At 36.6% G+C, this 12487-nt stretch overlaps 1 protein-coding gene across 3 annotated transcripts; it reads left to right on the top strand.

The window, feature by feature from the left end:
- LOC143439020 (olfactory receptor 10D1B-like) lies at positions 1 to 5264 on the top strand. 3 transcript variants are annotated; one of them, XM_076924735.1, is made up of 3 exons: positions 1 to 126; positions 673 to 725; positions 1998 to 5264. In XM_076924735.1, exon 3 carries the CDS (start codon positions 2356 to 2358, stop codon positions 3289 to 3291), a length of 936 nt encoding a protein of 311 aa, XP_076780850.1. In that variant the 5' UTR covers positions 1 to 126; positions 673 to 725; positions 1998 to 2355; the 3' UTR covers positions 3292 to 5264. The 3 variants fall into 3 exon arrangements, with proteins under 3 accessions (XP_076780850.1, XP_076780852.1, XP_076780851.1); XM_076924737.1 differs by having other exon boundaries at positions 27 to 335; XM_076924736.1 differs by having other exon boundaries at positions 27 to 725.
- The last annotated feature ends 7223 nt before the right edge of the window (positions 5265 to 12487 follow it).

Below are 12487 nucleotides of genomic sequence, written 5' to 3'. Positions count from 1 at the left end.
CTGTTTCATAAACAGGGCAAGGGGAACTCTTTTGTCTGTAGTGCATTTGCCTCTGACAAAGAATATAAATGTCAGGTCCTGCTACTTCAGTGTGCAAAGCATGAACAGCATTCCAGGGAGGATGATGTGAGTACCCCTGTGTCCAGGTGGACTCCAACTCCCTCTCATACTCGCTGGGCCACACATGAGTCCTTCCTTGTCTTTGGGACACCTCTTTTTTTCTAATGGACCTAAAAGATTAGAATATTGAGTCAGAATATGTCTGATCATAAGCAAGTAGAGACCTCTGAGAGCCTTTGCTGAGCAAGAAGTGAAGATGGAAAGCACACGGGAAGGTGACTTGCTTAGAGAGATTATTCAGGTGTGGCTAGAGTCGTTATCAAGAAGAAGTCCTCCACTCCCTACTCTATAATTCCACTACTTCTCTTCTGACTGTCTTTATTGTATCCAAAGGAGTGTGAGATTAGAAACACAGGATGGCTCAGTCATTATTTTTAGAAAGGGTGTTTAGGGGCATTTGCCACAGATTTCAATCTGAACTCCCATTCTGAATATCATGACTTTGAAAAAATTCAGTCACTAGTCTAAACACCAGTGTCAGATTATAAAACTTTTGATGGTGAAAGTTTTGGGTATGCTTTTAACATGGGGCAACTTTCTTTCTTATTATAGGCAGGGGCCTGATCTACGAACACATATCAAATGCTACAGTTACCTCCTTCAGGGTAAGTCTACTTATTCTCAGAAGGAATAATTTCTGTAGGAAAATGATTATCTTCTTTGCCTAAGACCAAACCATCCCTATTTTGGAGATAATACTAATTTTAGTTTTTACACATATAAAAATATTTTATATAATTTCTTAAACTAGAAAAGATTTTTTAAAAAAACAAACCTGGAAGAAGTAAGACATAGATAGTTTTCCAACATTCAAGAAAAGTAGCTGTGAGCATCTACTACCAAGGGTCCTGTCTAGCAGCAGAGCAAGTTTTTTGAACAGAGAAGAACAGAAGAGTGACTTCTCAAAAGATAAAGAGCACAAAGAAAACATGTCTGTCATATATTAGCTTTGAAACCAAGATAAGTGCCTTAATGTAGCTAGAGTTCTATTGATAGTCTATAGGATTGATTATTAATAGTAGTTGCCACTTTCATAGATACAGTGTTACAAAATAATCACGTTTTAAAAAGATGTATCTATCTTTGAAACAAAGTAAGTATTCATTGTTTGTGTGTAGGGGAAGATAAAAAGAAGGAAGAAAGGAAGGAAGGGAGAAGAGAAGGAAAGAAGGAAGGAAGAAAGAAAAGCAGGCATATTATTGATATTGTTTAATTTCATTAAACCAAGGTGAATCAAGGAAAGAAGCCCCTACAAACCCAGGCATCATGCATTCCACTTAGACAATTCACCTCAGTGATAGTATTTCTTGACTTTATTCTACTTCAATGTGGGTCATTTTTCTGTCACTTTATTGTAGTAACCTGAATTTGATACCTTTTAAACTGCTGTTTCTTTGGCTAATATTTCTGAGCAGTCTCTGTCTTCTTAGGATAAAAGGTCCAAAATATGCAGGGACACTCAGCTGTCAAAGACCTAGACATTTGGGAAAGCTCAGTTCTAAAGAGATTTAATTTGATATATGGCATAAAGTTATTAATAATGTCATTTAATAAATGTTTATATGCACATAATTTCAAAATACTAATATCAAATTAAGCTTCTTCCAGAAGTTGGTTTCAGATATGTAAAAGAATGGAGGATTTTAATTAGAATTTAAATTCCTGCTAAGTATACCTCCAAGTATCACATCACTGTATTATATAGTTCAGGTTATGTCTGCTGTTCTTGATTTTGTTAAAATAATTGTGAATTTCATTTAACAGACGTACATGAGGTATTGTACAAATTATTTTAACCAGTGGAACTAATAAGAAGAAGCCATATTGACATTAATTTTCATGATTTATAATACAAACCTTTTTCTGTTATTTTGCAGAAAGAAATGCATAGTAGGAGTGTATTAATTAAAGACCCCACAAGAACTCAAAACATAAAAAAGGCTCACAGGAAATGCAATAGGAAAATATGTTTTACATGAAAATATTTTTAATATATCTCTAAACTGTTGTTCCTGGCAAAGGTGATCATTTCTTCTGATAACTAAGTAGACTTACCCTCAAGGAGGCAATTATAGTATTTAATATGAGTATGTAAATCAGACCCCTGCCTATCGTAAGAAAAAAATTTGCCCCAGAGTAAGCACACTCAAAGCTTTCAGGAAAAGTTTTCTAATCTGATACTGGTATTCAGACTGGTGAGTTTGAATCCTTCTAAAGTCAGATAGTCTCAAAGCTATGAAGAATCGTTCTGTAGTGACTCAGTTTATCCTGCTTGGCATCCCAAACACAGAGGGTCTGGAGACCATGCTCTTTGTCCTGTTTTTGTCTTTTTACATCTTCACCCTGATGGGAAACTTATTAATCTTACTGGCAATTATCTCCTCCAGTCGGCTCCACACCCCCATGTACTTCTTCCTATGTAAGTTGTCTATTTTCGACATATTTTTCCCTTCTGTGAGCTCTCCCAAGATGCTGTTCTACCTCTCAGGAAATAGCAGAGCCATCTCCTATGCAGGCTGCGTGAGCCAGCTCTTCTTCTACCATTTCCTTGGTTGTACTGAGTGTTTCCTGTACACAGTGATGGCTTATGACCGTTTTGTGGCCATTTGCTACCCTCTACGCTACTCCATCATTATGAGCCACAGAGTATGTGCCATCCTGGCCACGGGGACATCATTTTTTGGCTGCATTCAGGCTACTTTTCTAACTACTCTCACCTTCCAGTTGCCCTACTGTGGTCCCAATGAGGTGGACTACTACTTCTGTGATATCCCCGTGATGCTCAAGCTGGCTTGTGCAGACACATCAGCCCTGGAGATGGTGGGGTTCATCAGTGTGGGCCTGATGCCACTCAGCTGCTTCCTCCTCATCCTCACCTCCTACAGCTTCATCGTTTGCTCTATTCTGCAGATCCGCTCTGCTGAGGGCCGTCGTAGAGCCTTCTCCACCTGCAGCGCCCACCTCACTGCTATCTTGCTTTTCTACATGCCAGTGGTCCTCATATACTTAAGGCCAACTCCAAGCCCTTGGCTGGATGCAACTGTGCAGGTCTTAAATAATCTGGTCACCCCTATGCTAAACCCATTGATCTACAGTCTCAGAAATAAAGAGGTGAAATCGTCACTGTGGAGGGTTCTACATAAAACCGCCTTTCTTCCTGAGCAGTTGTAATGAATGACCAGTCATGGATACCTCATCTATATGTTAAGGGAGGTATAACACTTTTACCCGGCTTTCGTAAATATATTTGAAATTATCCTAATTTTACTATGTAAAGGACTGTGAGGCAAAGAGCTGAAATGAGATTTTTAAAAGAATGACCAAGGAATAAATGGTAGAAGGGAGACTCCAGGTTTTGTGACTCTAGAAACCACTCCCTCGTGGATATTATACTATTGATAAAGAATATTACACAGGTAATGCTCTACCTGGTAAGCAGAGTACCTGGTGCACTCTGGGTGTCCTTATTTTTGATGTTATTGTTGCTTATTTTTGAGATTATATTTTCATGACAAAAAAATGTCCCTTCCTTTCAACCCTTCCACTTTCTTCTCCTCATTATTTTCCTTGTTTGGTCATCTTAACTTTTCATATCTTTTTTCACCCCTCATCCCTTTGTGTAGTGATTTCTTTGCCCTCTTTGTGTAGTGATTTCTTCATTTTGGATGTAGTAAGTTGTCCTCAGATGTCTGCTTTAGAGAAGCCATCTTCCAATCTGCATAGTTACTGGAAAGAGTCACATTCTTGTGGCTCCAAATAGCATCTTATTATTTACGAGTCATAAAAAGTTCTATACAGAGAAAAGCTTTGAGTCAGGTCCTGAAGATGGGTTTGGCCAAATCAGAGGTGCTGGCATGCTAGCCTACTTAGCAAATGAAGCTGTTTGGGTTGAGGCTGGATGCTGGTATTGACTGTGAACATCTGGCTTATGAATGAGAAGAGAGAAAAGCTAGTGAAATCTTTTGGAGATGAGACTAGACTGGTAGAAAGCCGGAACCTGCCCTAGCCTTGCTCAGTGCAATGAAGGACAATGATGTATCTGTGCTATTGCTGTATTATGTCATTGACTTCTCTGTTTACTGAAAGTGTTAAGCTTTGGATTACTTTCATGAATTACCTGATATTTTTTCCCTTAATATGTGCTCCAAGATAAGTGTACTATTTCAATCCACCAAGTTTACATTTTTGATTTAATAAGGAGGCTACTTTGTTTGGGGAATATAGTTTCTATTAAATTTGTTGAATAATTTGTATAATAATAATAATAATAATAATAATAATAATAATAATAATAATGAATTAGCACAGGGAAGAACACAATAAAAGAAAAGGCAAGAAGCAGCATGGAGACCAGTCTTCCTTCTGCTTTACTTGCTAAATAGGGGTATCCAAGGAAATCTAGCAACGTGACCTCTCTTCCTCCAGCCACTGAAATGAACTGTAGAGTTGCTGAAAGGGTGTTGCTGTAAGGTAGCAAACCTTTACCCCAGTCAATATTCTTGAGATTCTTTCTGTTATTTTTTCCCTTGTCTGTCAGTTTAAATAAAAGGAAGAGAGCCTAATGAGGAATCTGGAGGAGCTAGTGAGATGGTTCAGCAGGTAATACAGAGTGCCCTGGCATAGGACTCATTCAGGATCCATTCAGTTTCCAATATCTACATCATGTAGATCCTAATCTGCTGTAACTCCATCTCCAGGGGGATTCAGTGACTCTGATCACTAAGAAAACCTGTACTCAGATACACATACCCTGGCATAGACACACATTCATACGCATCGTTTAAAAAAATGTTTTAAAGAGGAATCCAGAAATATATGTCAGACTATTTCATGTTTTCTGCATGTCTATCCTCTCTCTCTTTTTTTATTTCCTGGTTATAGTTTCTGAGGCGGGAAAATCTTACAAGAATTTTTAAAAACTGGAGTGAGTCCTGCTCACTTTTTTTCTACTTATTTGGATTTCATCCCACAAGAGATTCTGTTAAGACACAGGGATAAAGAGGTAAAGATTCTAAACCTTTCTGTGGGTAGTGAAAATATGTAGGTTAAAATAAATAAATAATGGATACAAATAAATAAATAAACAAACAGCAGACCTGCAACTAACGGTAAATCCAATAATAATATTATGACCTGGGTAGAAAATGAAGGCGAAAGAAATGCCTCCCCCCGCCCCCCCCCCCGCAGCACCATCCACCACCCCCACCCCATCCCACCCCCCACCCCCACCCTCGTGAGGAAGGAACAGGAAGCAGTTTCACAGAAAGGAAGTTGATGATTGAATACTTTGTTTCCTTGCATGTTGCATCTGAATAATGGCTAAAATATCCTATTCATGGAGAACCAACACGTCTTGTCTCCTTTGGAGTGTGGGTGAGAGTTAATTTCGTGAGTTGGTATATTATAACTCTTTGCCATTTAAACGGGGAATATCTTTTGCAGGAAGGTAAAATCCACATGACCTCTGTTTGCCAGGCTTGTATACAACTCAGCCTCTTGTTCTTAGATTGGAGGGAAAATTTTACTAAAATGACTGCCTCCTTAAGCAACCCTTCACCTTAGCTGCTCTGAAATTTGCTGGGTGTCCTCATGTCTCCATGTAGGATCTAAACTGCCCCTTCATGTAAACAAGCTACTCTGGAAAGATCTTTCTAAGCATATATATATATTCTTATATATATATTAATATATATTATATATATTCTAATATATATATATTAGAATATATATATAATATTATATATATAATATAGAATATATATATTAGAATATATATAATATATATATATTCTAAGCATATATATATGTATATATATATATATTATATATATATTCAGATACTAAAAACCAGGAAATAATGTCAATGAAAACTCCATTAAGTATAAAGAGCTATGATGACATTTGTAGTCCTCTTCCTACAAAGGGAAAAGCTAACTAGTGAATTTCCTACCAGAATTACTATCTCCTATCTTCAATTTATCCAGGAAATCAACATTCTCAGTTTTTCTCTATTTTTATTGTTTCATTTTTATGTATAGCGTATGTTTGTTTCCCTGAATATTATATCACAAGATTTTTCATGTTATTCTTTTAAACATTTCTTTCTTTGATTTACTGTTCTTTCTTTGATTGAGTGTTCCTTTTTGGATTTCTATATGGTCTTATATGTCTGGAATTATTATTATTATTATTTTTACCTAGTATGGTAGCCCAAGATGAAGTTATGCCAACTTTGTCTCTGTGTAGTATCTTGCTATCTGTCTATGTCAGTATTTGTTCATTTTATTCACAAATAAAGAGGTTCCTAAAATCTAATGAGTCCTTTTTTTTTTTTAAATTGCTATAATATTTTGATGAATTATTTATTTTTTCCTGTGTACACATAAAACATGGGGAGGATACCTCCAACCTCATCTTACTCAATTGCTTCTACCATGGAAGAAGTAAAATTGGTCATTTTACCTCATTTGGATTTTCCAAAAATTGACACTGACATGGGATTGAAGTATAGGCAATTCATTTGGAAGACTCTCTCAGGAAGCAGAGTAATAGGGTGGTAATGTAAGACATGATGGGATAGTTAGTTAAACAAATGTCCGTGGCTTAACAATGTGGAGAAATGGGTCTTGAGTCCATTGTGAATCTGCTGAGAGATGGTCTAAAATAATCAGCAGGTTGTTTCACTAGCCCAAATTTTCTAGTGTGTGTTCCTTAGAGTGATAATTATGTGACATTTTAAACTGTTTGATGTGTGTATGGGTTGAAAAGGACTGCCTGTGCCAGAAACTATTCTCAGGTAAATGGTATAGAGTCCCTCAGTAAATATAGAGACTATGATTGAACTCTGAATCAGCTAAAGTAAGGCAGATCTGTTCTAGAAGGTGCTCGTTGATGCAGATATACCAAGACTACTACAGGCTAACTATATTAGTTACTCTTTGTTACTGTGATAAAGCACCATGGCCAAAATTGGCTTCTGGAAGTGTTTATATTGTATTATAGCAGTGTAAAAGTCCAATATAGCAGGAATACACAGTACCAAACGGCAATCCTGAAAGCAGAAGCAAGAAGCTGAAAAATCATATTTTCAACTATACCTGGAAACCAGAGAGTGACATGAAACTGAGGCAAGAAGCCTGCACCTAGTGATATGTGTCTTCTAAAAAATATCCACATTCCAAAGGGTTCAGACCTCCCCAGTTAGCCACACCAAGAGGAAATCAAGTGTTTAAATAGGTGAATCTATGGGGGACAGTTCTCATTCGAGCCACTACCTTCCATTCCCGGTCTTCGAAAGGCTCATGGCAGTATAAAATAGCAAAAGACACTTAGCCCATCTTTAAAGTTCCCTATAGTCTTTCACAATCTCAATGCTATTTCAATATTCAAAGTTCCTCTTAAGGTACAAGGCAATCTCTTACTTTGAGGCCGTTTTAAAAAAATCACACATCAAATCATATACTTCTAACACAAATAACAGAATATACAGTTCTATTCCCAAAGGGAGAATTAGGCCATAGAGAGGAAATATGGGACCCAAATAAAACTGAAACCAACAAGGTAAAGATCAAAGCTCCATGTTTCTTGACTGAGACTTGGATTTCAAAAGGCTTAGGGTGTTTTGCTTCTTCAGTTCTGGCCTGGGACATATATTTACCATTTGTGTGGTTTAACTCTCTGTATCTAACTCTAATTGGTAAATGACTCATGGATTTTGGAGTCCCCACCATGACCCAGGTTTTGTTCTTACAACTTAACACAATTTCCTCTCAGGGACTTCTTATTGATGTCCTTGCAGCATTGTTATGTAGAGTCTGTCCTCAGCAGCTCTCTGAAACTCCAGAGAAAGAAATCAAGACTCACTTACTCTTCCTTTTCACTTACTATTGTATTTTTCAGGTCTTTATTGTCATTACTATGAAGACAACATGCTAAATTCAGCTGTGATCTTAAGATGGACCCTTGATCCCTTCAACCACATTAGCAGAAACTTTCATACTTTAGAGAAATTGCTTTCTAAGTCTGAAAAGTTTCTTAGACTTTCTTCTTGTACAAGCTGGAAGATTATCTGAGTGGGGTCTTGCCTTCCAGTAGTTTTATTAAAGGGTACATTCCTGTCCTCCCCATGAAAAGCACGGGGTGCTAGTCTCCTTAATAATTATAGCTTCTCTTTCAGTATAGCCTTAATTCCCACACTGAATTTCTTATTGCTTTTTTTGTCTGTAAGCTGTACAACTTACATTTTATTCTGCTTCCCTTATGTCTTTTACACTGTAGACCTAAATAAAAATTATAAGTAGTAACTATTCCATGGATTCAATCTTATGCAAACACACACACACACACACACACACACACACACACACACCCCAAAAAGAAAAACAAAAAATTGAATCAGTTACATTTTCATTTTGCTTCAAGAACATTCTTAACATCTACAAAAGGCAGTCTGATTCTTTGCCAAAATAGCCTACAAATTGCCTTTCTGTCAGTTGCTAATAGAGAGCTTGTCCTACCCCTTTCCCATCCTCATGAACTAGCCCTCTCTTCTTTCCACTCTTCTCAGCACTACTGTGTTCCAGGCTCTTACTACAATAGCCTGCTATGTCCTTTTTATATTAGTCCATCACTTTTCTAGTCCAAAGTTTCAAGGTGTTCCACTTTCTTATAAAAAAAAACAGCATGGGTAGAGGTTATTCATAACAATATCCTTCTTGTATGGTGCCACCTTCTGTATTAGTTACTTTTTGTTCTCTGATAAAAGAACATGTCTAAAAACAACTTAAAGCAAAAGAATTTTATTTTGGCGTATGGTTCCAGACTGTTGAATCTGTTATGGGAAAGAGGCATGCCAGCAACTGACACACATAGCAGAAGGAGCAAGGACTTGAGCAATTACATCTCCACTAATACCCAAAAAACAGAGAGAATGAACTGGAAATGAGGCGAGACCAGAAACTCTCAAAAACCCTTTCCTAGTGACATACTTTCTTCAGCAAGACTTCACAGCCCAAAGGTTCCCTAATTTCAAACAAAGCCAACAATATGTAACCAACTGTTCAAATACATAGACGATGGGGGACAGTTCTCATTCAAAGCACTACTGTAACTAACCTCTTTCTGATTTGATTAGATGCCTGCTCCAGGGGAGGAAATTTCTTATCTGGACTGTAATCTTGGTCAAAAATCTCTGGCTTGGGAAGCCATGGGTCTTTAAACAGTATCCACTACTGTCTTGCCATATTGCCAAACTATCTTCTCAATATTTATGTTTATACCCACTTATTTTGGCTACTCTCCACATGAGTCTGAGATGCTTCTTCTTCTTCTTCTTCTTCTTCTTCTTCTTCTTCTTCTTCTTCTTCTTCTTCTTCTTCTTCTTCTTCTTCTTCTTCTTCTTCCTCTTCCTCTTCCTCTTCTTCCTCCTCCCTCCTCCTCCTCCTCCTCCTCCTCCTCCTCCTCCTCCTCCTCCTCCTCCTCCTCCTCCTCCTCCTCCTCCTCCTCCTCCTCCTCCTCCTCCTCCTCCTCCTCTTCTTCTTCTTCTTCTTCTTCTTCTTCTTCTTCTTCTTCTTCTTCTTCTTCTTCTTCTTCTTCTTCTTCTTCTTCTTCTTCTTCTTCTTCGACCAGAAGTCAGTGGCTAGAGGCATAAATTGTCAAAGTATTGAGAATAAAAGACTGAGTCTTCCTAATAAGGAAAAATTTTCTAACCTACCCTATGACCAACAATGAAAACATTACACATGAAAGAATGGTAAGAGCTGGAGGATCTGGAAGAATGCTGTAAAATTCAATCTTCTCGAGATGACAGGAGTATCACACTAATAACATTACAACTGTGTGTTCACTTGCACAAGATATAGACAGCCAAAATTTGTTCTTTAGGGCCTACCCCTTACTGAGGATCAATTGGTAGTTGATAGCTCATAGGGAGAATCATTTTATTTTAAATATGTGACCATGAGTAGCTTTTCCATGCTCCAGGGTGGGACCCACCTCCCTTTCTATCTGGACATCATCACTAATTGGATTCAGTGTATCATAAAGAAGAAGAAGATGAAGGAGAAGTGGAGTGAGAGAAACTATTTGCCAGCTATTCATCACCATTTAGAACATACAAAGAACTAAAATGTATAAATATTAAGAAAGTGAATGCTATAGTAAAGCATTGATATTGACTGTTATACATACATTAGACTTGGTTAGGAAAAAATGGACACGGAATTTGTTATGTAGAGATAGAGATGTGGCTATGGGAAGAGTTGGACAGGAGATGAGCATGATCAAAATACATGCAAACATTCTCAAAGAATTACTGCTTTTAAAAAAAGGAACCATACATATGAAAATGATTATGGAATCGAACATGTGGCAAGTTGACCACTTTAAAATGTGTTTAACATCACTAGCCTTTGAAGAAATGCAAATCTACTTTGTGATTCTATCTTAACCTCAATCAGAATGAATTTATCAAGAAAATAAATGGTAATTAATGCTGGTGAGAATTTGGCCAAAAAAGAACCCTTATACATAGTTTTTTGGAGCATAAATTTATTCTCTCACTACTGACACCAGTGTGAAGGTGCCAAAAAAGGTGAAAATATATGTGTCATTTAATCCAGCTCTACCACTCTTGGGCATATACCCAAAGTAGTGTATATCTTATGATGAAGATACATACATAGCTATTGTCATTTTGTTCCATTTATAGTTTTTAAGAAATTGAGTCATCCTATATGGTTATCAACAATAAGTGGGTAACAAAATGTGGTGAATTCACATAGTAGAATTATATCAGGCACCAAAGAAAAATCAAATTATAAAATTTCAGATAAATATATGGAACTGAAAACAAGTATTATACTGAGTGAAGTAATGTAGGCCCAGAAAAATATTACTGTATGTTCTCTCTCAAATAAGGATAATTGCTTTACAACATAGTACTCTAATTTGATTTATGTTGAACTTGGGATATTAATAGAGACCAGGAAGTTAGCAAGAGAAGACAGAAAGGAGATATTTATGATAGTGGAGGGAATGCTAGAATGGTGAACTGAAAACAGAAGGAGAACTATTTGGGTGTAACATTTAATCAGGGAAAGGGTTAAAGGGATAGAAGAGAGGAGGATGAGTGGGGAGAGTATTAGCAAGAACTAAGGATATGAGAATAAAATATTGATACATTACTGTACAATTCATTTAAAAATACATTATGAAGAATTTATACAGAAGATTTCTTTATAAGTAGATAATAGCAATTCTTGGAGTCAGAGGTAAGCAAATGAAATCTCAGTGCAGACATATATACAGTTACTTCCTATGAGTATTGATCAGTAAAGTCCTGGAGTGTATAAGAAAAACACAGGATATTGTCATTGTTCATGGCTGCCCAGAAGAACTAAATGGTAAGACTGTGTTGATTAGTACATTACATACTTTGATAATGGACAAAGGAAAATTGCCCTGGAATTGAACTGGAAAATTCTTCTTGTTAGGTAGTATACAGAGCCAGAAGCTACCATAAAGGCTGTTAAGTGAGGGAATTAATCGATGATTTCACCTAGATATAAACGTTGTATACTACAATAGCAGCAGGTCAGGCACAATATGTCTGTTGGTATGTAAGGGTGTGACTGTTATGTTAGTTACCAACTATTCTTTGTTTAGATTTCAGGCCCACTTCTCTCAAAGAAAACTATGTCTGCTACTATAAAACTGAAGGGATAATTGTAAATCACATTTGAATGTGACTGTGACGGGCTCAGAACAAGACATAGATTCTAATTTGAGAATTTTAAAGAATATTGAATTTCAAGAATACAGAAACCAATTTGAGGACAGGAGCTATGGCCAACATCAGCCTAGCAGACCCTTAAGTGCTTATATTTTACATGGGCCTCAACTAAGTGGAAGAGGGCTTCCTACACAGAGTGGTTAATCCTTAGTTCACTGGTTGAAATGCCAATCTCATTAATAACAACTTCAGTCTCACATTCAGAATAGTGTTTACCCAGGTTTCTGAAAATTTATGACTCTGTTAACTATCCTAATTAATTCTGTATATAGTGAAGCATTTAAATTCAATTAATAATAAAATACTTGATACATTAAATTATAGTCACATATATTATATATAATGTATGTGAATATATATAATATTAGAATGAAGCAAAATTGGATGAGCATTTTTTCATTATATTTTTAGTAATTTTGCTTCAGGTAATGATACTGAAATGCCAAACTCAAGAGCATATAACCCAATAAAAGTAATAGAAATTAGTTTGGGAATTACGTATTTCATGTTACTAGAACATACATTGGTCTTAGAGCTAGAGTTAACGAATTATAAGCAGCATATAAAACTCCTTGA

Source organism: Arvicanthis niloticus, chromosome 26 (genome assembly GCF_011762505.2).
Source record: "Arvicanthis niloticus isolate mArvNil1 chromosome 26, mArvNil1.pat.X, whole genome shotgun sequence".
NCBI lineage: Eukaryota > Metazoa > Chordata > Mammalia > Rodentia > Muridae > Arvicanthis > Arvicanthis niloticus.
This window is presented reverse-complemented; position numbering and strand designations above follow the sequence as displayed.

Coding starts and splice junctions, on each gene's coding strand:
- LOC143439020 (XM_076924735.1), top strand. CDS start 2,356: ATGAAGAATCGTTCTGTAGTGACTCAGTTTATCCTGCTTGGCATCCCA.